We start from the raw sequence: 27,063 nt of genomic DNA, 5'->3' as shown, positions 1-27,063 counted from the left end.
TAAAAAAATGGATGAGCAACAAAGCCAATTATCTTTTAAATTTATTAAGAACAGTAGCAGTAAATAAGACTTTGACCAATTTTAAGTTTGATTGAAAGTGTTAAAGATGGAAATAAATACAAAAAATTAAAATAAACAATAAATTTATTGACTCTCTTCAAATTTTAAGTTTTAAAAATGAAATATGCATAAAAAATTTGGATTTGAATGAAATAAGATTGTAACTTTTATAAGAACTGCAACCAACTTTTTACGGTTTGTACAAATAAATCAAATACAAACTAATCAAGAGGAAAACTTTCAGACAAATGTTACATTAAAATTCTTATTCAACAAACATTAAATATTAATTTCTGTTTGAAGACTAATTGCTTAAACTTGAAGGGAAGTCACATTGTCATATGTGTATGAAATTCTTTAGATTAAAGATTAGGAGGCAGCCAGAGCGTCGCGTCTTCGAAGCTATAATTGGAGATTTTGCCGCCGGTCGACAACACTCTTACTCATCTTATTATTGCATTTTTGGATTGTTTAATAAAAAAACAAAATGTGCGACATTTTGAAAAGAATTCCATCGTAGGAAGTGACGAAATATGCCGTCGAGCAACGAAAAATGCAACAAATATAAAAAAGAGAATCTTGTGCTCCGCCCGGGATAATAAATTTCAAAAATTCAATCATAATTGGCAACAGACAGTGAAGAATGTTGTTGCTTTGCCCTTGAAGTGGCAACCTCCAGTTGCGCTACAAAGCGAGCCAATTAGATAGGAGAAGAGTGGAGAGAGAGAGAGCGAGGATGAGGAGAGAGAATGCTTCTACAAAAATATAAATGCCTCACTCAGCGTTTGGCTATCGAGGGTAATTAATAAGGCAATGGCATTGCAATTATTTCTTCAAGCTAATCGTGGCAAAACAAATTTGTGGCATGTGCGCGGCACACACGTTGCATGCAACTCGTACGATACAAGCATTCGATTACAAATTGCGAATTGCAAATGAACGCGAATCGATTAAGATGTTGTTGTTGTTGTCTCGACGCTGGCAAAGGAAAATATGAAATGAGCATGCAAATATGAGGGAAAAGTCTGTTAGGTAAATGTGCTTGCTGCACGTGCTGCAAGGCAAGCCAAGAAAAGACAAGACTTTGAAGCGTTTTTGTTCTAGTGTGGAGTGAAAGTTTGAAGGCAATTGTGTGGCATGCAACAGGAACAGCAACAGAGTTTAGCGAACAAAAGAACTGAAAAATGTTTATTTAAATGCGAATACAAAATGCGTTGCAGTCTCGAGACTCGCGACTCGAGAGTCAGAGTCAAAGTCTAGGCTTAGCTTATAGCTAACTAGCCAGCATGTTGGCATTCAAGCACTCTAAGGAGCGGGGGCAGAGGAGGCAGGCAAGCAGCCACTGATTGCCCAGGCCATTAAGTGCAGCAACCGTTGAGCATGCGCAGCACTCAGTTGCATGCCCCATTTGCAGAGGAGAGAGAGACAGAGAGAGGGGAGTTTGGCGCAGGTTCCTTGCCTGTTGCTGTTGCTGGCATCGTCATCGCCATCGCCATCGCCGTGTGTAAGCGCAGCATAATGAGCCGCGCAGTTACATTTATTTTAAATCTGATATACATATTTCTCGTTTCTCTTTCCTCGCTGCTGTTGTTGTTTTCTTCTGATTTCTGCTCGCATTGTTGTTATTGGGCCTTTGTTTTTGGGCAGGCTTCAACAAGAGTAGCAACAGCCAAGGCAACCGGCAACGGGCAACGGGCAACTCTCAACAGCGGCAACTGCGGCAACTCAATGGCCATTGTTGGCCGCCGTCGACGTTATTGCTGTTATTGTTGTTGTCGTTGCGCAGCCGCTGGCGACTTGCAACTTGCAACTTGCAGGCGAGACTCATGCAATTCTTTGCCTTTTGCTAGCTGCCTTTTTGATAGAGTTGCAGTGTATTTTAATTGGGCTTGTTAACAATCTTGTGAATTTGGTTTGGCTGAATGTATTGGGAGAAAATATACAAATATTATATTGCATACATTATTCTGGTAAAATATCTTATGAAACATGCAAACGCAACTTTATTTTAGTAATTCTAGATAAAAAAAAAGAAAGCTTCAGCATTTGGAAAAGAAAAATGATAAGGAGCTTAGCTGTCAACTAAAAAGGCTACAATCGATTGTAGGCGAAAATAAATATACCGAAATCTATATATGGTATATCGATAAATAATTGAATTTAAAACATACCATAGAGTACAAATTTGAATAATACGCTCACAATATACCTTAAGTACAAAATATTCCGAAGGCTATATTTGGTATATCGATATACTATTACGTTCAATTTATACCATTTATACTATTACACACAAAATATACCATGCAGTACAAATTACATATATCAAAGGGTGTCTATGGTATATTCATTTACTTTATTACTTTCAAAATATACCGTAGAGAACAAACTTTAATATTTCGCACAAAATATACCATATAACACAAAATATACTGATGGCTACAATAATTTTTTATAATGCTCAAAATATACCATAGAGTACAAATTATACTATTACGAACAGAATATACCATGAAGTAAAAAATATACTGAAGAAAATTGGTGTACTCTTACAGTATAAAATATATACTATTACGCACAGAATATACCATGAATTAAAAAATATACTAAAGACTATACATGGTAAATCGGTGTACTCTTACTTCATATAGGTATATATACCATACAGTTCCAAATATACCATATTGTCAACCAAAATTTCGCCAGCTATTCGATTTCTTCAATTTGCCAAGCGCACAGCCAGTCAGATGGATATGGCTATATAATAATATATATATATAACATACTTTATGTTGAATAAGCGTATTTGCAATTCGTTGTGCGCAATGCAATTTATTCGATCTTGTTTCGGCTTGAATGTACTTAGTTGTATTGTGTGGCCATTCAGAGGCTACGCATGGCTGGCTAAACGCAAATGTATGCAAAGCAAAGAGCCATTGAATTTGCAAAGAGCCAGAGCCAGAGCCACAGTTGAATGCATGTGGTAGGGGGCAGCAAGATGTTTTGGGGCTATGCGGATTGGTAGCGCATTTTGAGCCTAAAGAATGGTTGCAGATTCTTGCGTCTAGATTTTGTTTATTTTTATTTTTATTTTTTTTTGTGTGCGATGCAGCCGAACAATGCACATGAATAATGTGTGAATCGCGTATTGAAACCAACGAAAAAAAAATAAGGAAACCTGTGCAGATCTTGTGAATTGTGCAGAGTTTGGCATTAATCAAAGCTCAGTTCGCCGCCTCGTAATGGCCAAAAAGCAAAGCAAAGCAAAGTTAACCAAACTAGAGACGGAGGCGAAGGCGGAGATCTGGAGACGGGCTCTCTACAAAGAGCCACACTAAATGCAAAGGTAAATACCGCTGCCATTGGCATTTCACACTTTTATAGCTGAATGCTCGAGCTGGAGTCGAAGCTGGAGTTGGAGTCGGAGTTGGAGTTGGGAGTCCAAGTCAAAGTCGGCTGGTTATTGATTTAAACAATTTTTTTTTCGGTTTTGTTTTTGTTTTTTTGGAAAGCGTAAACTTTGTTTTTGAAATTACAATTTTTGAGCAAACTTCAACATCAACTCGGGGGAAACGAGACTCGCATTTGTATTTGCCTCCAGCAGCCAAATCAAACGCTGATGCTTAGAGCTGTTGTATGCCACTTCAAGGTGGTCGCTTGGCTCTCGAGATTTCGTTTTGGAAATGGAAAGGGGGGAACGAAGCAAACAAAAATTGAAAACCAAAATCAAAACCGTAGCCAAAGCCAAAGCCAATGCTGAGACGGAGTCGGATACGTAGTCAGAGATAGACAGACTGAAAAGCCTTCAGAGTGCATTTGTTTGGCCTGAGATTCAATAAACCCAACGAAATGCATTTGATGTGCGGACTCGACAGACCCTGTCGGGTTTTGTTTGCTTCTCTGCAAGTCAAAGTCGCAGTCACAGTCCAAGCAACAACAACAACGAGAGCCAACTGCCTGCAGTTCTAATATGTATCGATTTCACTCAACTTGCAACTGGCAACTTGTTGCAGTTTGCAGCTATTCGTTTACCGTTCGCCTTCATTATCATTTCCCATAGACTCTGGGCAACAACTGCATTTTAATGGTCTCAAATATTATCCGTTGTACTGTTTTTGGCCCCCTATCCTATCCATGGCCAAAATCCAAGGCGGTGTTAACATTGCCCCCAAAACTCGTGACCGTTGTTGCAGTTGCAGTTGCTGCTGCCGTTGCCGTTGCCAGCTTTGCAGCTTTCCAGTGGCGAGTGCCACATCGAAATCCACATCCACAGAGAAAGAGAGAAACATGCACATTAAATCAGCTGCCGTTGGAATCATCATAAAGAAATGCATAATAAATACAAATACAATTGTATATGCGATTAAATGCAGCTATGTGTACATTGTACAGTAGAACTTGCCTATGACCAAGCCCTCTTTTGTGCCACATTTTAAAGATTCTGTCATGATTTCTCATCGCTTAGAGCTTGCATAATAAATAAACACATCCCTAAATATACATATGTTAAATGTGTTGTCGAAGGAACTCAACTTACTTTATACTAACTTTCTAGTCATATATATAAATTTATAAATTCTAATCGAAAATTAAATCTCATAATTTACCTACAATCTTTATTTATCCGTAGATATAAAAGCAAATTAAATTTGCAAACGTTTTAAATTTAATTGATGGTGAAAAATATTTGAAAACATTATTCAAAAATAAACTTTTAATTAATATTATTTCTTTTAAGATTGGATTGAAATACTCGAAAAAATATTTTCTTCAAGAAGTTCAACGGCCTGACGATTATTATAATCTTAAATTGATCGTAAATTTAATTTAGGTTAAGAACTACTTTTAGACATTATTAAAATAAAATTAATATCACTTATATTATTTGTTGTCAAGATTTGTAATTAGAAATACTTGAAAACAAGAACAATATAAAAAAGGAATATATTATTGCATACTAAAATAAAAATTATTACATATATAATTTCTGCAAAGATTGGACGATTCGTCAAACTTAACAATCCGGAAGAATTGACTTCTTATTTGATGGTCTACAAATATATTCACAAACTTGTTATATTAGTATTTTTTTCTATTTCAATAAAACTATTTTTAATTTATTTTTTTTAAACGGGATTGAAAAATTGTGGCCTATTAAATATAAGGTAAAAAGCATATTTATTAAAATTAATTTTTGTTATGATATAATTTAATGTGATTTTTGTCTGCCATAAATTGCTATAAAAAATAACTAATATATAATTAGTATATTCTTGCAAAAATTAAATTAAATTCTCTCTTGGCTGGATGGATGTTAAGATATCTTTTATATAATATAATTTTGATATTAACAAAGTCTGTAAACAATCAACTTTACTTCACTCTTCATGCCATATTTAATGTGGATTTCAAATTGGCTCAGTGCGTAAAATTCTAAGATTAACTTTACTTATTTCTCATAACATACACTTGTCATTAAATTAGTCAGAGAACAAACTTAAATGCTCTATGCGAAAAATTGTAGCGCCCGCACTTGCCACTATTTTACGGTTGCCACAGCTGCTGTCGTTGCAGCGAGTGGTGCAAGAAGCTAAGAGTCAATAGTAACAACAACAACAACAACAATAAGGACAACAAAACCAACTGGCAACTGAAGAATGCAACAAGAAGCATTGATTTCAAATAAATTTCGCTGCCGGCCAAATTGTATGCCGGCTGCCAGTTGGAAATACAAAAAAAAAAAGAAAAGAAAAAAAATAGAAACCAAACCCCGAATCCGAATTCGAATCTGAATCCAAATCTGAATCCAAAGCGAAAAAAACCCAGCCCCAAAATGCAGACAGCGGCTTCAGATGCATTTTGCATCGTGCCACAAGGCAGCTGTGGGTGTGTGTTTATGTGTGTGTGTGAGTTTTGGGCGCGCACAGCGACAGTTGAAGGTGAAGCAAGAGAGAAAGGGGAGAGGGGGAGCAGTCAAAGGCGAGCTTATGGACACACGCCCCGATGAAGGCGCTCTGATATCGATACGGATGCATGTAAATGCAATCGTATCTTGCGGCTCTCTCGCTCTCCACTTTCTCGCCACAAGTTCAAGTTGCGCGACGCGATGCGATGCGATGCGGCGCGTTGCATTGTTTGTTCTTCATTGTGTTTTTTTTTTTCATTCGTGTTGTTGTTGCTGTTATTGTTGTTGTTAGTGTGCGGCGCTTTCTGCTCCTGTTATTCTACTAAGTTGATAACCATGTTCAAATAAATCACCTTTTGCGTGGCTGCAAGCGAAAGGCAAACGTTGTTGCAGCAGCAGCAGCCGCAGCAGCAGCGGCAGCAGCAACCGTGCCCCATGTACCACACACAGCAACAACAACTACTAGTAGTAGTAGTAGAGTACTATTATGCGGACAGGAGGCAGGGGGCAAGGTAGCGGTTGTCGGTTGCATTCGGCTTTTATCTTTTGTTTGCAATATTCAGATGCATCTTGCAGATAATTTTGTTTTGGTTTTTTTGTTGTCTACTATGTCCGATTATTTTAGCATAATAAAAATATATCAGCTTCAGCCGCAACGCTTGCGGCATCTCCTACACACACAAAAGTCGCAGTCTAAATTCGAGCCAGAGTTGGAGTTGGAGCTGGAGTCGGAGTCGGATTCAATGTAAAGTACCCCAAAGCTGCATAATGGTACAATAGTATATGGAATGCCACATGCCACATGCCTCATGCGGCACATTTGCTTGTTGCTCTGCAGCTGCTGTGCTGTGCTGTGGAGCTGTAGCTGGGGTTGGTCTGCACTTTTCGCCGACGGCTGTTGCTCTCATTAGCCGCCAACGAAACCGTACTGAGCGTGTGTGTGTGTGTGTGTGTGTGCTACAACTTGCGAGTCAAGTTTTTGCTACGTGACAAAGCCGCAACACTTGACAATGTCTCGCACACACACACACACACACACATATATATTCTTGGGGAAACAACAAATTAGCGAAAGACTCGTACTTGACCTTTTCTTTAGCCGCTGATTAAGCTGCTAGTCTTTGACTCCCTTCGTAATTGCTTCTTGTGGAATCAAAATACATTTATATGTACAGTGAAACTCTAATTGGAGAACTCTTTTAACCACACGACTCCTTAAGTCAGCTACACTTTATGCAACATTCGTTTTGGTTTGATGACCAGCCATGGAAAGTTCGCCAAATGGATATTTTACTGTATTTAAAGTACGAACAACAGATTATAATTTCGATATGCAACATTTAATATACTTTGTACTAAACGACTATTTGATTTTTATCATTGTCTATATGTTTTTATAATATTTAATACAATTTATTGTATTCGCACATTCTTTTACTCGAAAATATTCCTAATCAAATGAATTGGGAAGCTAGCTTTACTTTTTCCTTTTTCCGTTTATCTGACCTTTCATAAATCTCAAAAACTATATCACTTCAAAACAATGCAAAAACATATATAAAATAAATATTCTAAAAAATTCCTAAAATATAACATAAGTTATATTTGATATACGCATATACTTTTCCATTTAAAATATATCATATCATCATCGATTGGTGTAGTTAAGTAATTGTATTGTATTGCAAGTGAGAATTGCTAATTTACTTTAAGAATATATATTAATATCTCAAATGAATTAAGTACATTGCTATTTCGAGACTATAAATTATATTCTACCATAAAAGGTGTGGAAATTATAATTAATTTATCTTTCGTTTTTTTAGGACACACAACGAACTTGTTGTTGTATAGCTCAAGAATAGCTCCCGGAAATTCCAGTTTTTTTTTGTTTAGCAAAAAAATATGTTAAATATCGAGCGCTCCTCTAAAATGTTGATTATGTTGCTACTGATAGCATTAAGTTGCTCATTCTTATACTTATGTTATTCAACTTAGCTTCGACTTGGCTGCTCGCTATTCACAAAATCTAGTAGTCATTGGTCACAAGCGGCAAGCGGTTATAAAATTGTGGACTCTCTTTAAAAAAATGAAGATCCAATCGTATCCCAAACTATTCGCTGTTTTTCTAATAATTGTGCAGATATGGACAGTGAAATCACAATCAGAAATAAAACTTAATGCAACTACTAATTCCCCTAAACGAAGGCAAAATCAAGCCTGTGAATTTTAAGGATGTAATATCAAATTTGGAAGAGCAATTATCGCATTGTCGAGCTCAAAATGAAACTCAAACCGAATCTCCACTATCAACTATATTAAGTGGGATACAACAACTCAAGTTGAAGAACTGTGACAACGATTTGAAATTAAAGGAAAAAGATCAGATCATCGCATCTCAAAAATCTCAGATAGAAGACAAAGCAAAACTCCTGGATAATGAAATAAATGAAACTATTAAATCTAGACAGGAAGTTTTCGATTACATTGAGCAAATAAAGATATTGCAATCAATTATAGCATCTTTCAATACATCAATTAATCAACACAATGCGACAAAATCCAACTTGACATTGGAACACAAACGTGGTAAGCTTAACATCTTCGAGCTACTTCAATTATTGCAATTTAATAATTATGAAAACTCTATTGTAGTAAGTCATGTTCAATATAACGAAATAATTGAGCTGAGAAATGAAATAAGTAAGTTTAGTCATCTTATGATAAGCAAGTCGAATGTAACATAATTCATATTTTGTTTAGATCAAATTGAATTAAATCACACAAGTTGTATCAAACAGATTGATGATGACTTCAAGAAATGTGAGAGTGACAAAGAAGAATTGCAAGGTAAGAAGAATGCATCCAAATATCCAATGAGAATCATTAAATTATTATTCATGGCTAATTTTAAAATTGTTCAACTTTAGATGAAGTGCGAAGAAGCTTGTCAAATTTAAATGGTCGACGTGGGTCATACGAATATGAAATAGAGCGTGCAGAAGCTAGTATTAAAGAATGCAAAGCTTTGAATGCTGATATTACGAAAAAACTCAACTCCAAGGAAAATAAATTAAATGAATGCTTTATAAAGAAGAATCAGTTACCAACTGTGCCTCCGAAACTTTCAAGTTCTTGTTTAAATTTAACTGCTGGAGTTCATGAGATACAAATTGAAAATGGAAAACATTTCAATGTGGCTTGCGATGGTGATGGCTGGTTGATCATTCAGCAACGATCAAATGGAAGTCAAGACTTTAACAAGACCTGGAAGGAATACATGGATGGATTTGGCAATTTGCAAAACGAGTTTTTCATTGGATTGGAAAATCTTCATCTTATTACAAGCTTGAAACGATTCGAGTTACATATTGGTGTAACATTTGAGTGGGGTAAACGTTTTGCACATTATGATAACTTTAGGATTGGAGATGCAGAATCTCAGTACGAATTGGAAGAAATCGGCCACTACGAAGGCGATGAATTCAATGCTTTAGCTGAGATTCTTAAAACAAAATTTACAACATTTGATCTAAATAATATTGTACATTCCGTCGAAAATTGCGCTGAAGATGGCATGGGCGGCTGGTGGTATTCGAAATACTGTGGTAATAGGTGAGTTAAAATAAACAATAAATTAAAAGCAATAATTTAATACGATCTACTTTCAGTAATCTTAATGCGCGCTACGATGGCGAAATACGCTGGTATTTACCTAAAGTAAAGTCTACAATCATGAAGATTCGCCCCATCTCGAATGGAAATTAAATACTTTACTTGTTTAACGTGCCATTTTTATTCATTCTATATTACTTGCAATGTCTTTACCCAATACATATTCAAATATTAAAGTATGTATTATGCAATTGAACTGGTGTTATCTGTTTAAGAAAATAAAAGTTGAACAAAAAATGTAATGCCCTTAATCAGAGAGTATCTGAAGAAGTCCACACAAAAGAAAGGTTTTTTCAAGATTGAAAAATGTGAAAAATTGACTTAAAAACAGTTTCAATACTCCTAATAAGTATAACATTCTGCCGGCAGGAAATGTTCTTACAGCTGTGAACCTTGAAATAACAGTCATATATTCCTTATTATTGTTTAAATAAATCGATCTCGAGTCTTAATTTGTATGCATCAAAGGTAGCGTCCACTGACATAATTTGTATTTAATAGTTTTTTCGCGCACAATTTTGTGTTGTGCTCCTTAGCATTTTATACCCGTTACTTATAGAGAAGAAGGGTCGGCAGGAAATGTATCTAACAGGCAGAAGGAGGCTTCTCCGTCTTCATGGAGTATATACATACATATACATATACATATATTCTTAAACAGCTTCAACAACTGAGATCTATATACCAAAAATGTCCTCCGGTATATTTAAGTATTATTTCGGTATATATTTATTTGGAATACTTTTACAATAACTTCTCAATATTTTGCTAATATTGTAAATGAGTAATGGGTATCTTATAGTCCAGCTTTCTTACTTGTTTATTTTTAATACTTTGGACTAACAAATAAAATTTAAGATTTGCTCCCGGAAATTCCAGTTTTTTTTGTTAAGCAAAATTAAAAGTTGAATAATGTTGTCGCGCTCATTATGTTGATTGCTAAAAATGGATTATGTTGCCACTGATAGCATTAGGTTGTTCATTCTTATACTTATGTTATTCAACTTAGCTTCGACTTTGCTGCTCGCTATTCACAAAATCTAGTAGTCATTGGTCACAAGCGGCAAGCGGTTATGCAATTGTGGACTCTCTCGTAAAAAATGAAGATCCAAAAGTATAGCAAACTATTCGCTGTAGCTCTAACAATTGTGCAAATATGGACAGTGAAATCACAATCCATAAACGAAGACAAAATCAATTATGATGAGATGATATCAACTATGGAAAATCAATTATCGCAATGTCGAGCACAGAGTAAAACCCAGAAAAATTCCGAACTATGGACCATATTAAGTGATATTCAACAAATCAAGTCGAATATTTGCGATATCGATTCAAAGTTAAAGGGAAAAGATGAGATAATCGCATGTCAAGAAGTTCAGTTAGAGGATAAGACAAAACTTCTGAATTTTCAAATAAAAGAAACAAGTAAATTGAAACAGGAAGCATCTGATTACCAAGTCCAAATACAGAATTTACAATCAATTATAACATCTTACAATACTACCAACAATAAGAATAATGCTGAATTATCAAAGTTGACATTGGAATACAATCGCTGTAAGCTTAATATACAAAAGTTAGTACAATGTAATAATTATGTTAAATTTATTATAGTTAATCAGTATCGAGGTAACGAAATAATTGAGCTGAGGAATGAACTAAGTAAGTTCAGTTATGATTTGGATAAAGCACGCAGAATGTAACACTTATTTTTTTCAGAACAAAACAAATTGAATCACACAAGTTGTATGAAACTGTTGGATGACAACTTCAAAAAATGTGAGAGCGACAACAAAACTACAATAGGTAAGAAAATCAGATCTAAATGTCCATTGCGAATCATGAAATAATTTAATCATGGGAAATTCTTATATTTTTCAACTGAAGCTGAATTGAAGGAAAGATTCTTAAAGTTGCATGCTGAGGCTGACGCTGTCATGGAGAAACGGAATATTGCCGAATTTCAAGCTAATGAATGCAATTCATTGGGTGACGAATTAAGGAACAAAATAAACTCTAAAACAGATGAATTAAAAAAATGCATTATGAAGAATCAGTGGTTATCGACGCCCACTCTAAATCTTCCAAGCTCTTGCTTAAACCTTTCTGCTGGAGTTCACGAGATACAAATTGAAAATGGAAAACATTTTAATGTGGTTTGTGATGGTGATGGTTGGATAATCATTGTGAAACGATTTGATGGAAGACAAGACTTTAATAAGACCTGGAAGGAATACGTGGATGGATTCGGCGATTTGCAAAACGAGTTTTTCATTGGATTGGAAAAAATACATCTTATTACCACTTTGAGACGATACAAGTTACAAATTTTTGCAGAATATGAGGAGCTTACAGATTCCGCAGATTATGATAACTTTAGGATTGGAGATGCAGAATCTCAGTACGAATTGGAAGAAATCGGAAATCGCGAGAGTTATAGCTACTATCATGTCTTATATCACTATAAAAATCAGAAATTTACTACGTATGATAGAAATAATATTGGGAATTCAGATTTCAATTGCGCCGATGATGGCAGGGGCGGCTGGTGGTATACAAAAAATTGTCAATTTGAGTGGAAACTACATGGAGCAAAGTCCCAACTCATGAAGATTCGCCCGTACTTTAATTGAACGAACGAAGAAAATTGAAAAGAATAAATTTACTTCCTCAACAATATTGTACAAGAAGAAAAGTACACTCTTACTTCGAGGTTATTCATTTGAAATGGATTTAATATTTCTAACATATTACCTATTAAACACATTTCAATTTTGACAAACATTTTTATATTCATAAAATTCTTGTGTATATCGCAAACAATGAGCAAACAATGTTTATATCTAAGACAATCGAATAAATTAAATATGAAACAACTTATATAAGTACATATTGTGTCGTTGCCAAATTTATATTTGAATTACTTACTGAATAAAATTTTTCCGTTAACTATGCGTGTGAAATTTCTTGAATTCCATACTTAGTATACACTCAAGTAAAAGAATATTTAATCTATACAAACAAATTATATTTTCGACCACTGTTGACTTAATTATAGAGCTGCCTCTATGTAAATGGCAAGTTCATTGGACTATTTATTTATGTATATATGCTACAATCAAACATATACTAATATATCAACTAAAAAACGCATTTGGGTAACGTTTAATGAAGCTTAGATATGGGTATCAAAGTTAACTTATTTTTACAAACATTGGGAATCTAATTTTTTGTCGTTGTGAATTTCAGCATTTAAAGCAAGTTAAAAGATTGTATACCGGAACTTGTTCTACACATTTATTCATAATATGCTGATTGTTTAAATTTCGCCCCACATTTATATAATTTTTTTAGCTTCAACTAAGCTGCGAGCTATCCACAACATTTAGTAGTTGTTGGTCTCAAGTGGTAAACGGTCTTAAACTCCCTTTTAAGAATCCAATATGAAAAAGAGACTTCAATTATTTGCTATGTGCCTTTTATTTGTGCAAATATGGACAGTGAACTCAGAAGATAATGCAAGTTCGGGAAATATAATTGAATTTAAATTAAAGAAAAAAGATGCTATGATCGCATATCAAAAGGCTCAGTTAGAAAATAAATCAAAACTCTTGGATATTCAAATAGATAAAACCATTAAAGCTAAACAGGAAGCATCCGACTACAAATTACAAATTGAAAGCAAAGAACGCGAAATACAGAATCTGCAAACAACTCTCAATAATTATAATGCTGCAATATCAAAGTTGGAGTCAAAAAACGAAGAGAGTAAATGAATTAGAACAGTTTTGCAATTTTATATTTATGATAATTTTATTTTAGCTAACACGTTTAAAGATTTGTTAATATCTCGAGTTGAGACGCAATACGATGAAGTAAAAGAGCTGGAATGTGAAATATGTAAATATAGAATTAATTTAAATAAATAATTTAAAACATATACCATATTTCTTACTTTTAGATCAAATACAATTAAATCACTCTAGTTTGAGCGATGAAAGCTTCAAGAAATATCAACGCGAACAAAAAAGTTTATTAGGTAAGAAGTTCACTATGAAAATTCATTGTAAATTCAAGTGTGTTTTCTCTTCAAGAATATTGCCAAATGGATTTGGAATCACAGCACAATGAGAAAATTGATATTCTCTATAGCCAAAGTATGTAGAGTATTTGGCTTGTTAAACTGTTTATTCAATTTTTTTCTTTTCTTTAGTTGATTGTGAACGGAAATTTAGAGACAAGCAATATTTGAATACGGAGATATCGACTCTGAAAAAAGAACTAGGTATGCAACATTGAATGAATTTTTCCTAGTAAATTGTAAAACATTCTAATTTGTAGATGACTGTCAATATGCTAATGGAAAGATCAGATATAAGCAAAAGACCACTGACTTGACCTTAACGGAAGTAAGATCTGAGTGGGAAAAATGCGATTCTTCATTAGAAGAAATTACTAACACTCTCAAATGCTTGCAAGACACAAAAAAATACATAACAAATTAAACAGATTCAATTTACTTGCTCGATTTATCACAATATTTTATAAAAACAAAAGTAATACACATATTTACACGTATTTCGATTTTGACAAACCTTTTTCTATTTTCCTAAAAGTTGAGAATAGATTTTTATTAAAGGTGTATATCACAAACAATGAATTAAAGGCAATGTTTATTTAAGATAATTCAATAAATAAAATGTGCAGATTTAATATTATATTTCAAATACTTTATAATAAATAATGATCTTTAACTATGCTGCTATTTCTTTAATTCTTAACTATGTATAGATTCAAGTACAATTTATGTTATATTTACAAACACATTAAAAATAAACTTATGTCTCCGTTGATAACCGTCTTAATCATAGATCTGACTCTTTGTAACTGGAAAGTTCATTGGCCTGTGTATGTATAATACAATCAAACATATAAATTTTAAAGAAGGATTTAGTTAATAAATCTGAAGATTAGAATATGATATGGATATAAGAGCAAATTTATTACTACAAAAATTGGAAATCTAATTCTTTGTCTTTGAGAATTTCAGCATTTAAAGCACGTTATAAGATTATCAACAGGAACTTGTGCTGATTGTTCAAATTTCACCTCTTCAAGGCATAAGCTAAACTGATCGGTAATATTTTTAAACTATTATTAATATACTTAATATAGAAAAAATACTGAAATACACCAAAAACTATAATTGGTATATTCATATATTTCCCCATACAAAAAAAGTTCTTTAATAACTTTTACATTTTCTATCTGATCGCAATTAAGGGAATCATAAAGATTATAGATATTATTTTATGTACCCAAACTCGCAACTCTTGTTTCAAAATTACACTTGTTATTCGATTTTTGTCGATTACCCAAAGTTACCCTACCCTATAAGTTAATTATAGAGGGTATAATAAACTTATTTTATATTCTTGGCCGCAGTTGACTTTATCAGAGAGCTGCCACTATGTAAGCGGCGAGTTAATGTTATATAATATGAAGCTTAAAATGTGATAAATGTGATGAATAACAAAGTTAATTTATTTTTAGAAACATTGGGAATCAAATTTTTGTTGTTGTGAATTTCAGCATTTAAAGCATGTTAAGAGATTATTTACCGGAACTTGTTCTACGCATTTATTCATAATATGCTGATTGTTTAAATTTCGCCACTCATTTTATTTACTTGAGCTTCAAGTAGGCTGCAAGCTATCCATAACATTTAGTAGTTATTGGTCTTGAATGGTAAACGGTTGTGAATCGAAAATTCTCTTGTAAAAATCCAATATGCAAAAGAGACTTCATTTATTTGTTGTGTTCCTGTTATTTGTGCAAATATGGACAGAGAAGTTAGAAGTTAATGCAAGTTCGGGAAATTATGAGAGAGTGACATCAAATGTGGAAGTTCAGAAAACACCCGAAGTGATCCAAGAAAATAACGATTCTATCGAATTTAAATTAAAGCAAAAAGATGATACAATCGTAAATCAAGAGGCTCTCTTAAAACATAAATCAAAACTCTTGGATATTGAAATAAATGAAACCAGTAAAGCTAAGCAGGAAGCATCCGACTTCAAACTCCAAATTGAAGGCAAAGAACGCGAATTACAGAAGCTGCAAGCAACACTTAATAATTATAATTCTACAATATCAAAGTTGGAGTCAGAAAACAAACAGAGTAAATGAATTAGAACAGTTCGCGAATTTTGATAATTTTGATAATATTTTTATTCTAGTCAATCAGGAGAAAGATGAGTTAATATCACAATCTGATAGACTATTCAATGAAAGAAAAGAGTTGGAAAGTGAAATATGTAAATTAATGTAAATAATTTAAATAAAACAATCAAAACTAATACCACTTTTTCAGTTCAAACCCTTTTAAATCACTCGAGTTTAAGTGATGAAAACTTCAAGAAATATCAACGCGACCAAGAAAGTTTATTAGGTAAGAAGTTCACTTCCAAAAATAATATTAAATTAATTTGTATTTGATTTTAAAGAATCGTGTCAATTGGATTTGAAATCACAACAAAATGAGACAATTTATATTCGCCATAGACAGAGTATGTAGAGTACTTAGCTTGTTAAATTCTTTATATTCAATTATTTTACTTTTCTTTAGTTGAGTGTGAACAGAAACTTCAAAATAAACAATCTTTGAATACGGATATATCGACTCTGAAGAAGAAACTAGGTATGGCACATTGAATGGATTTTTCTGAGTAAAGTGTAAAGTGTTATAATTTGTAGATGACTGTCAAAATACTTACAAATCTATCAAAGAGCACGTAAGCGGAGATAGATTTTTACTAAGAGGCTACACAAGGTGGCTAAAGCGCTGCAATTCTTCAATAAATGAAATTACTAATAAAATCAATTGCTTGAAAGGCGAAAAATGTATTCCAGCAACTACAACATCTACTACTACTTTTATGCCAATAATAAAAAGTGAAGAGTTTAATTATGATTAGTATCCCTGACATTTCTACATAAAATTATATATCGAAATATTTTTTAAACATAAATAAATGTGCAAACAATATACATAAATTTAATAAATTGTATGAAAAATTATAATAATATTATTTTTGTTAAATGAGGATGTGTCTTTTAAGGATTAAACAAAGGTAGTGCTCGACGACATGACTCAAAAGTTGTCTAAGTATTTGAGATTTCAACCCACATCATTTGATTATAAATATTCTACAAACCTGCTTTAAAAATCAAATTTTTTTACCACACAAAAGTATTTCTTAAATAGCTTCGTCATTTTCTATCTGTTAGCATCCAAATTTTCAGGAATCTTAAAATAGTTGTTATTATATGTCCCAATCTCTAGCTTCAATGTTTGTTTTTTTTTCGAATTGCGTGAACGGAAGTGGGCGTGGCAAAAATATGAAACAAACTTGATCTGCAACTAACTTGATCGAAAAAATTATATCTCTATCTCTTATAGTCTCTGAGATCAAGAATATAAATATTTTATGAGGTCAAAAAAAGATTCCTTCTTTACATTATTACATACATTGTCTGCAGGCAAAACAGCATTCTACCCTAAAGGTAGAGGGTATATTAAACATTAAACGGTGAGTTCACTGGCCTATTTATGTATGTATATATACTACAAACAAGCATATAACTGCTAAAGAAGGAGTTTAGTTAATGTTATTTGAAGCTTAGGATGCGATATGGACATGAAAGTTAATTTATATTTAGAAACATTGGGAACTTAATTTTTGTCGTTGTGAATTTCAGCATTAAAAGCAAGTTAAAAGATTGGCTACCGGAACTTGATATATATATTTAAAAAGTGCTGATTGTTAAGCTTTCGCCACTCATTTATATTATTTACTTTAGCTTCATCTACGCTGCGAGCTATCCACATCATTTAGTAGTTATTGGTCTCGACTGGTGAACGGTTGCGAATCTTAAATTCAATATGAAAAAGAGACTTAAATTATTTGCTGTATTCCTTTTAATTGTGCAAATATGGACAGTAAACTCACAGCCAACAAATGGTGAATTTAGTTCAACTACTAATTTACCAAGCGAAGATACAACTAAGTTACCAAATGAAAAGGATGGTAATGCAAGTTCGGAGAATTATGAGAAAGTGACATCAAACAAGGAGCTTCAATCAACAACCGAAACGATCCAAACGAATAACGATAATATCGAATTTAAATCAAATTTAAAAGATGAGATAATCGAGTATCAAAAAGCTCAGCTAGAAAACAAATCAAAACTCCTGGATATTCAAATAAATGAAACCAGTAAAGCTAAGCAGGAAGCATCCGATTACAAGCACCAAACTGAACGTGAAATAAAGAATCTACAAACAACCATTAAAAACTATAATGCTACAATTTCAAAATTGAAGTCAGCAAACAAGCAGAGTAAACTACGATGATATACAAAAGTTTGCGCAATTTGATTTTAATAATATTTTTATTTTAGTTAACCTGGAAAATAATAAGTTAATATCTCAAGCTGCGACGCGATATGATAAAATAAAAGAGCTCGAAAGTGAACTATGTAAATTTATGAGAATAATTAGGATAAATCAAGCAAAACTAATACATCTTATTTTCAGATAAAACTCAATTGAATCACTCGAATTTGAGCGATGAAAACTTCAAGAAATATCAACGCGACCAAAAAAGTTTATTAGGTAAGAAGTTAACTTCCAAAAATGATATTGAAATTAAATTGTGTTTTCTGTTTAAGAATCGTGTCAAATGGATTTGAGTTTTCAATATCATGAGAGCATTGATGTTCGCCATAGCCATCGTATGTAGAGTATATGGATTGTTAAATTGTTAAGTTAATATTAATTTCTTTTAGATGAATGTGAAATCAAGCTTAAAAATAAAGATTCTTCGAATCCGGAGATATCGAATCTGAAGAAAGAATTAAGTATGGCACATAAGAAGGGATTTTCTTTGTAAATTATATAATTGTATTAAATTTGTAGATGACTGTCAATATTCGTATGGAGAGATCAGATATGAGCTTATGAGCAATGGATTTACCCTAAGGGACACAACAACTGAGCTGACAAAATGTAATTCTTCATTAAATGAAGTTACCAACAAACTCAATTGCTTGCAAGGAGACTCAAGCAAATGTCTTACAACAACTACGACAACTACGACTACAACAACTACTCCAAGCTCTCGAATTAAAGTACGTGAAAGGGAAGAAGATAAAGATGATTACTATGATTATAACATATAAATAAAAGTCTTCTGATTAAATCTAATAAGTGGATAAATTTGAAAATTAATATTGTTAGACAAATTTAACATTTACTTTAAAATTTAAATGTCTATTAAAATAAATGAAATAAATGTGTAAGCAATATATATATTATGTATTATTTTATAATTTAAATTTAATTTATTTTAATAATAATAAGGATATGTCTTTTAAGGATTAAAAAAAAGTGCTAAGGGATACGTTGCGTAAATACAAATTTTGATTTGATCAATGCCAAAAAAGTAGATATTCCTAGAGTAGTGTAAGAAAATAAATGAATTGAAGACAATTTTTAAAAATTTGGGCCAACTTTCATTTAAAGTAAGGAATTGAATAATTTGTTGACATTTGCTTGAATTGATTTGCAACTGCTTCAGAGTTTTTAAATTAAGCAATTTTAAACAACTTCAAATAATTTGCAATCAAAATTAAGAATTATTCATTTATAAATATACTTTAAATGAATATTAGGTGAAGTAGTTAAAGAGTTATCAAAGTTTATAATTACGTTAAGTGTCAATTAATTGCAATGCATAAAGCTCAACAGCATGACTAACAAATTGTCTAAATAGTTGATATTTCTACTCACACCAGTTGATTATGCATTTTGCACACAGCTGCAAGATTAATCTAATTTTTAATTGTTAGTTTCACCCAATGCCATTGTTAGTGCGCTTGTTTGACATTAACTAATTGCCAAGATGCGATGTCAAAGAACAGCAGATAGACAACAACAACGAAGACAACAACAATGACAACGACAAGTTGACAAATGTATGGCAAAAATGTCCTCCCCTTGGAAAAAGGCTTTCAGAGTGTCGTTAATGTGCGAATGTGTGTCAGACACCCACATGAGATGGAGATACGAGGGAGGAAAGCAACTCAGCTCTAATGACATTTGAAAGCAACTACAATAGCATTTGATGCTATTTATAAATTTACAATCGGCTTTACGTTTGCTAATCTCATAAGACCTGGTAACACTGTCAACCCCATTGTTATTGGGTGCCAGCTAAAGGCAACTTTTTATGCCATTTGATTTTGCTTCGACTCGGGCTCAGCTGCAAAGCTTCGACTCCAAACACACATCTCTATAACAGACAAGAAACGGACAAAGAAAGTTTTGCTTTCTAATAAAACTTTGCCAGAGCCAATTGCTGTGAGAATCACAAAGATACAGTTGTTCAGTGAGAAGAGCACCAGATGGGATTGTTCTGAGATTAAGGCAAAGAGTTGAAAGTCGAGTGCCAAAAGTGTTCTGGCAAGATAGTACATAGGCTGTATCCAAACAATAAAGTGTACAAATGATATTGATTTGAGGACTCAGCTGTGCGCCAAAGTTAAACAAATTAAAATGAAGCTGAAAAATTGAATTTTGTCCCAATTTGTCTAAGAAATACAGGAGAGCAATGAAATCATTTGTGATTTAGGAAATCATCAAACGTCAAACAACTAAAAAACTTTCGCCATGCCACAGAATTCCAGTTGGTTAAAATAGTTAAAATTTGTGATAATATTAGTTATTAATTTGTGATAATAAATGGTTTAAAAACGTCGATTAAAGTGCAATGCAATGAAACTTTAATAAAACAACATTTTAGTTAGCATAAAATCTTAAAATAAAACAGGTGTAAAATTCTCTCTTAACAAACAATCAGAGATTATTATTATTATTTCGACATCTTCAAATAACAACCATAATTAAATTAGTTTTGTAAAGATTTCACTTGATATTCTTACCTGAACAACATGATGAATCTGCAATATAAATAAAAATTAAAATAAATATTAATAACGTTGACAAACTCAGCCTAGCACTAATGTAAAATAATATGATTGTGCAATAATCTTTCAATTGAAATTTGAATGTTTTGACGTCATTTGGAAAGCAAATACATTGAAATAATAATATTTACAAATAATTAAACGCACTAGAAAAGTGGTCAAATACAATGATAATAATAGCAAAATGTCGTAACAATGATAAATCTAGCTTGCCACAATGCCACATGTTGCAACATTAATTAGCTTTGGGTACATTGAACAAGAGTCATATTTAACAGCGATTGCCATTGTAGCTACGACAAAACAGTAAATGCAAATGTGTGTGTGTTGCATGCAACAAACACATGCCTCAAACCTCAAAATCCCCTTCAAAACGAATGAACCTCTTCAAACTGAACCAAAATGCGAGTGCGTCGAGTTGGCAAAAGCAAAAGCTTTTGTAAACGTATTTAATTACATTTGGCAATTGTCTATGAATATGTTAGCAGCGTGTAAACACACACACACACAGTTGCCAACAAATACACATACGCAAATTAATAAATATGCATATGGCCAGGATACAACAGATCCTTCACTCTCTCTCTTTGGAAATGTGTTCTTGAAAACGGCGAAAGATAAACTTTGTATCTCTATCTGTGTATTTCTCTCTGTCTGTCTGTGTGTGCGGATTGTGTGTGGTTGTCTGTCTCTGTGTGTGTGTGTGTGAGTGCATAAATCTGCCTAAAGTGTTTGCTTTGAAATGCGTATACTGTTGATAAACCTGCCGCACATCCTGGACATCACAACATCCACACTCTCGCCGCTCTGATTGAATTTCCACCAAAACCGCCGAGCGAAGAGCCACATTGAGATTGTATCTAGAGCGCATGATTGCAGGGGAATGGGGGGAGTGGGAGTCACAAAGGGTTTCATTGTTACTCTAATGAAATTATGGCTGCAAATTAAATATCCTATTCCAGCCCAGTTCGGTTACTTTGCCATTTGTGGTGCTTCCATTTGCCAAGCGGATTTGGACCAGCCACAATTGGAATGATTCTCCGCACACGCTTTCCACTCGCATTGGCCATTTAGTGATGAATATAATGAGACAACTGTTTAGTAGGCGGCAGTTAGTATCCATTAAATAGGTCATTCAGTTTGAAAACAATACAAAATATACAATTAGAGTTCATTTAAAGAGCAAAAGAATACTGCATGTATTACAATTTACAATTTTTAAGTTTCTGAGAATAATAATAATAATGCAATATGCATATGAAGCATTTCAGACTCGTATTTTGTATTTAATTAATGTTGTAAAATATTTATTCACGTAAAAAAATTTTGATTAAAATAAATCTATTTTCTTTACCACAAAAAATGTTGCTTATATATATATTTTTGGAATATTGATAAATATATTATACATATACATATATATATATATAAATATATATCATATCACATCATCATCATATATCATATTATCGTCATACTATTATCATTTGGGAAGGTGGAAAAACCTTAAAGAACTTTCAACTTTCCCAAAGACTTAATATGGTATATTATATTATATCTAACTTAATAAAATAAATAAAATGTTATAATAGTATGATGGTAATATGAACTACTACTACATATATGTCAATATTCCAAAAATTTGAAGGCATTTATGAAATTAAATTAAATTAAAATTAATATAGTTAATAGTCTAAAACGAAGAACTGATAAAATGCTGGTAATATTTATTTTCAACTTTTGAAATTTGTATATCTTTTTTCTATTAGTTTCTTAATTTCTCAACTCAACTCAACTCATTTTCAATTTGGAACAAAAACTAATAATTTTTAACTTATGAAATTTGTATACATTTTTTTCTATTAGTTTCTGAATTTCTCAACTCAACTCAACTCATTTTTAATTTAGAACAAAATGTGCTATTATTTTCTTTTGGTTATACCAAGAAAAATGAAAAAGCTTAAGAAGAGAACACATCCCAAAATGGAGTAGGGAAAAACTATTAAATGCAAATTATGTCAGTGTGATTATTGTACACGCCTGGACGACAGACAACAAGACAACTGGAAGCTACTTTCGATGCATACAAATTAAGATTCGAGAACGATTCATTCAGCTTGGTACAAGCTGTATAATAATGATGGCCCAAAGCGTTTGGATTTTTTTCTTACGCTTACAGCTAATTAAATTGAATTCAATTGAAATTTAGAACGTTGCGCATGGCACGTGATTCCGCAAGAAGCACAGCGACTTCTTTGGCTCCATTGTTTGGATTTGGGATTCGAGTTTTGGGTTGTGGATTTGCTGCTTGTTTTTTGTTTTTTGTTTCTTGTGTTTTTTGTGTCTTTGGCCCTTTCTTGGCTTTAATATGAAACGTAATTAAACGCAGAGGCAACGGTAAATGCGTAATAATGAAAACTTTATGGCTTTTCGATAAACGTTTCAGATAATAAGGGGGGTATATAAGAGGTATACGACTTGACTATATCGAGAACAACGGAAACGTGTTCTGAAATTGAATGAAAAGTCGTGACGATTTTACCGACCAAAAGGTCCAAGTTTAAAGCACAAGAAATCTCATTGAATGTCCATTCCAGAGATTATATCGAATTTCGATTGATATGATTTCAATTCCATTCAGTGTAAACTACACACGCACAAACACACGCATGTTTTCCATTAAGTTGCATACGCAGTTGACTTTTCCCCACACAAATTGTTTACAATTGCCAACGAGTTTCGTTCCCATTCAGACTCGAACATATTTTTCGCTTTTTATTTTCGCTAGAACAACAAATAAAATTCCGAAAATACCAAAGAACTAAAAAAATGGAATATACCAAAAAACCAACGAGAAACCGAAATTCAAATTCAACCGGAAGCCAATGTAAATAAAGTGCAGGGCAATGTTTGTTTCTGTCAAAAAAAGAATGGGAATGGGAATGAGAAGAGGAGCAGCAGATGAAGAGTACAAAAAACTGAACACTTTGATCTATATACCCCCCGCCAGAATAGCCAAAGCATGTCCCTGTTACCCCTTTCATCAATCGGCTAAACAGTTGCCCAGCGCGCATCAGTCAAAGGCATTGAATGCAAAGGGTTTAATGTTACTTTTAGAACCGAAGAATTGTTTACACACACACACACACACACACACACACTCATACACATACTATTGCTGTGGCTGCAAGACACATTTGCGGGGGGTAGTTGCCACAGATAATTAGCGGATGCGCCACGCGTTCCTTGGTTTGCATTTCAAAGTGAAAACGAGAACGAAAATTCAAATTGAAAATGAAAACTGAAAACGAAAACGAAAAGGAAATTCGTAGTGCGGCTACTTTGAGACTTGTTTCTAAATTGATTTATTTATTTGATGTTTTTATTTGTTTGTTTTTGCCTAATTTTATGGCGCTTACGCTTAACCCCAACTGCGGGGGCTCCCCTCGAGTCTCTCGCTCAATCGTCACCTGGCGAATTTGAGATTGATTCAATGTCCAAATGTTTCTATAACAAATGAAGCTCCACCAACGCGCTGAAAGATGCGTTTGGGCCGCATCTAACTACAATCAACTATTTTCAGTTGGCCAGGTGAACAGGAATAACATAAAAAAACATGCAATAATGCTAAAGTTGATTCTGCTCGATTGTGAGCAGCGGTGAGATACCCGCTACTCATTTTAAATACGTACAGAACAGTGGGGTATTATTTTTAAAATATGTAAAATCAATATACCATATATATTTATATATACCATATATATACCAAAACATACTAAAAATATACCAAATACTATATTTGGTATATCAATAACTATTACATTTAACATATACTGTATGTCTAATTGTTATAAGTTATTATATAATACTATATTTCAAATATTCCATAGAGTACAAAATATATCATATTGTTAGAATCAATATATTAAGTATTACGTTGAAATCATATGTGAGATTGCTATAATACCCTTCTACTCTATAGGTAGCAGGTATAAACAGAGAAAAAACATAGAGAGTGGTGGCAGCTCATGGCAAACAAGTTAAGACGCCCACAACAACATCATGCTCCAGACACCTGGCACCTCAGTTTATCTTGTTCCCTTTGGCAAATCCTCAGCTTCCTACATGTCTCCACGACAACCCAACTAATGCCCTGACATGGCCCAAGACTTGGGCTCAAAAAGAAAATATGAAAAACTTGCCAGCAGAAATAGCTATGAGTAAACTATTAAATACCCTGTAAGGCGCTAGTAATTATTTTCATTAGTAATTATCCTTCATGTTTTAAGCAAAGATAGAACAGATATTTCAACATTATAACATGGCAAATAGAACTTGAAGTATTTAGCATTAATATTATAACAATAAGAACTACATATCGTCGACTAATACATGATGAATAGAACCAAAAAACCTAATGATATAATTGGAATAAAAGTACTTTTGTTAAACTACAAATATTTAGTAATCAAAACTTTAAAGCATGTCAAAATTAAGTATTAAATGGACGATTGTTAATCATATACAATTCTATATTATTTTTTAATAAAAACATCTTTTGTTTTTTAAAAACTATGTAATAAAATCTTTAAAGTTAAAGACTGTATACAAATTATTAATGAGTAATAAAAACTATTTAAAAATTCTCGAAGTATTCACTCAATATTAATTCACTGTATAAATGCATACAAATATATACAATAATAAGTTGCAACTGGCAAACTTTATGCATCCCACTTTCCTGTTTCTCCCTAGAGGGTATCAAATGTAGTAAATCCTCATCATCATTTTGAGCATCATTATTATTTACTCCCCCGCCAATGGAAGCTGAAAGGAAGCTGCTCACTTTGCAGCTGCTGCTGTGCATTTGATTTGAAGCGTTTCTCGTTCACGTTTAATTGAGTTTATTGATGCATATTTGAAGTCAACCAACAAGCGAATAAACGTGAGAAAGAGAGAGACAGGGGGAGAGCGGTTGAGAGTCATCTGCATCGATTGTAGGCAGGCAGCTTTTTTTTATAGGGGATTGGTTCGGCACTCGAAAGTGCAAAAATGCAATTAATTAAGCGCATTTATTTGCACACTCAATGGCCCGTGAGGGAATCGAACGCGTGCCATGCAATTGAAGAGTATCTCATGGATACATTTCATAGCTAAACTGAGTGCGCACTGAATTCTTTAAGCTCTAGCATATTTCTTGTAAATTTATGTCAGTTATTTATACAATTCTTAGCTCCAATTTAGCTTAATTCATCGTTAATCATTCGTTCGGCACATCTCAACTGTCATTGAATGGCCATAAAACAATTTCGAAACCAGTTTTGGTTTTTAAGTGTGGCTTAATCGACATCAATAAAATACTACACAACCCGTTTAATCAAAAGATGCGAACAACTCGTATTTTAGGCTTATAAATGAAGTCAAATGTCATAATTTTGACTTAATTACACGAATGAGAAGTGGACAGCATTTCGGTGCTATCTTTTGCAAAATACATATAAATAACTATTTAAGTTTTAATTACTGCGAAAGGAAATCGACAGAGTATTTAATGCTTTATCCATCAACTTTACAACTGATGCGAGTTGAGTGCTCAGTTAAGAAACTAGCTTTAAGAGCATAAATTCTTTGCTTTAATTGACTATTTTAATTAAAAGAGAAGTGTTTAGTTATTGCACAGCTATTGGCTTTATTATTAATGAAATCATGAGATATTCAAGAGAAATGATAGCACACAGAGAAAAAAATTTAGACGGAAAAGTGGAATTTTCCATTCTTGAATTTAGATTATAATCTTGAATTTTAAAATTGGGAAATTTAGAAATTTCTTATAATTTGTATCTAAATTTAAGAATAAACCTTCACGGTTCACATCATATTATATAATATTGATTCAAAATTTTAATTCTCTTCAGCTTTTCTACTATGTAATTTAAGCAGTCAATCAAATATAGTTCAAATTTGTTATTTTGCTTAGTAACTTTTACAAAATGTTCATATTTTTAAGCAGTTTTAATTTGATCAAAAAAAAAATTCTTGGGAATAAGATTGATTGCTTTTACTATTCGAATATACATATATTATAATCAATTATTTTGTTACTTTATAAATTAGTTGAATAAAATAAAATAAAATATTTTGATTGCAATTTTCTTTATATTTTAGGAACATTTTTTATTTGATTATAATAACTATTTAATTAAATTTGTAGTAGTAAATATTTAATCCCCTATCCTTTGCTCTTTTAATATAACATTTTTCACTCTGTTCACATTCATTTAACATTTTTAACAGCTTATGTTTTGGGTATTAAATACCCAAAGTTTAATTATGCATATGATGAACGGCTTCAGTGAATGACACCATGTAAT

The 27,063-nt window shown here is 32.7% G+C and overlaps 4 protein-coding genes across 4 annotated transcripts; all 4 read left to right on the top strand.

The window, feature by feature from the left end:
- Window positions 1-8,020: 8,020 nt before the first annotated feature.
- On the top strand, window positions 8,021-9,825 carry LOC133850109 (angiopoietin-related protein 3-like). The gene is made up of 5 exons (XM_062286094.1): window positions 8,021-8,554; window positions 8,621-8,668; window positions 8,729-8,815; window positions 8,896-9,580; window positions 9,637-9,825. Exons 1-5 carry the CDS (start codon window positions 8,146-8,148, stop codon window positions 9,731-9,733), a joined length of 1,326 nt encoding a protein of 441 aa, XP_062142078.1. The 5' UTR covers window positions 8,021-8,145; the 3' UTR covers window positions 9,734-9,825.
- An 878-nt stretch (window positions 9,826-10,703) lies between these two features.
- Window positions 10,704-12,485, top strand: LOC133849853 (angiopoietin-related protein 3-like). The gene is made up of 4 exons (XM_062285905.1): window positions 10,704-11,200; window positions 11,258-11,305; window positions 11,363-11,449; window positions 11,531-12,485. The coding sequence occupies exons 1-4, from the start codon at window positions 10,741-10,743 to the stop codon at window positions 12,274-12,276; spliced, it is 1,341 nt and encodes a 446-aa protein (XP_062141889.1). The 5' UTR covers window positions 10,704-10,740; the 3' UTR covers window positions 12,277-12,485.
- A 2,904-nt stretch (window positions 12,486-15,389) lies between these two features.
- LOC133850911 (golgin subfamily A member 4-like) lies at window positions 15,390-16,677 on the top strand. Its single transcript, XM_062287166.1, has 6 exons — window positions 15,390-15,824; window positions 15,883-15,960; window positions 16,017-16,094; window positions 16,150-16,212; window positions 16,272-16,343; window positions 16,400-16,677. The coding sequence occupies exons 1-6, from the start codon at window positions 15,434-15,436 to the stop codon at window positions 16,618-16,620; spliced, it is 903 nt and encodes a 300-aa protein (XP_062143150.1). The 5' UTR covers window positions 15,390-15,433; the 3' UTR covers window positions 16,621-16,677.
- Window positions 16,678-17,557: 880 nt separating this feature from the next.
- LOC133848081 (DNA ligase 1-like) lies at window positions 17,558-18,886 on the top strand. The gene is made up of 6 exons (XM_062283465.1): window positions 17,558-18,045; window positions 18,107-18,184; window positions 18,243-18,320; window positions 18,377-18,439; window positions 18,494-18,565; window positions 18,624-18,886. The coding sequence occupies exons 1-6, from the start codon at window positions 17,589-17,591 to the stop codon at window positions 18,884-18,886; spliced, it is 1,011 nt and encodes a 336-aa protein (XP_062139449.1). The 5' UTR covers window positions 17,558-17,588.
- The last annotated feature ends 8,177 nt before the right edge of the window (window positions 18,887-27,063 follow it).

Source organism: Drosophila sulfurigaster, chromosome 2L, assembly GCF_023558435.1.
Source record: "Drosophila sulfurigaster albostrigata strain 15112-1811.04 chromosome 2L, ASM2355843v2, whole genome shotgun sequence".
NCBI classification, from domain to species: Eukaryota; Metazoa; Arthropoda; class Insecta; order Diptera; family Drosophilidae; genus Drosophila; species Drosophila sulfurigaster.
Note: the sequence above shows the minus strand (reverse complement) of the source record. Positions and strands in the feature narration are given on the sequence as shown.

Coding starts and splice junctions, on each gene's coding strand:
- LOC133850109 (XM_062286094.1), top strand. CDS start 8,146: ATGCAACTACTAATTCCCCTAAACGAAGGCAAAATCAAGCCTGTGAAT. Junction 8,669..8,728: donor TGAGCTGAGAAATGAAATAA/GTAAGTTTAGTC, acceptor TATTTTGTTTAG/ATCAAATTGAATTAAATCAC. Junction 8,816..8,895: donor TGACAAAGAAGAATTGCAAG/GTAAGAAGAATG, acceptor GTTCAACTTTAG/ATGAAGTGCGAAGAAGCTTG.
- LOC133849853 (XM_062285905.1), top strand. CDS start 10,741: ATGAAGATCCAAAAGTATAGCAAACTATTCGCTGTAGCTCTAACAATT. Junction 11,201..11,257: donor GACATTGGAATACAATCGCT/GTAAGCTTAATA, acceptor AATTTATTATAG/TTAATCAGTATCGAGGTAAC. Junction 11,306..11,362: donor TGAGCTGAGGAATGAACTAA/GTAAGTTCAGTT, acceptor TATTTTTTTCAG/AACAAAACAAATTGAATCAC.
- LOC133850911 (XM_062287166.1), top strand. CDS start 15,434: ATGCAAAAGAGACTTCATTTATTTGTTGTGTTCCTGTTATTTGTGCAA. Junction 16,095..16,149: donor CGACCAAGAAAGTTTATTAG/GTAAGAAGTTCA, acceptor TTGATTTTAAAG/AATCGTGTCAATTGGATTTG. Junction 16,344..16,399: donor GACTCTGAAGAAGAAACTAG/GTATGGCACATT, acceptor TATAATTTGTAG/ATGACTGTCAAAATACTTAC.
- LOC133848081 (XM_062283465.1), top strand. CDS start 17,589: ATGAAAAAGAGACTTAAATTATTTGCTGTATTCCTTTTAATTGTGCAA. Junction 18,046..18,106: donor GAAGTCAGCAAACAAGCAGA/GTAAACTACGAT, acceptor TTTTTATTTTAG/TTAACCTGGAAAATAATAAG. Junction 18,566..18,623: donor GAATCTGAAGAAAGAATTAA/GTATGGCACATA, acceptor TTAAATTTGTAG/ATGACTGTCAATATTCGTAT.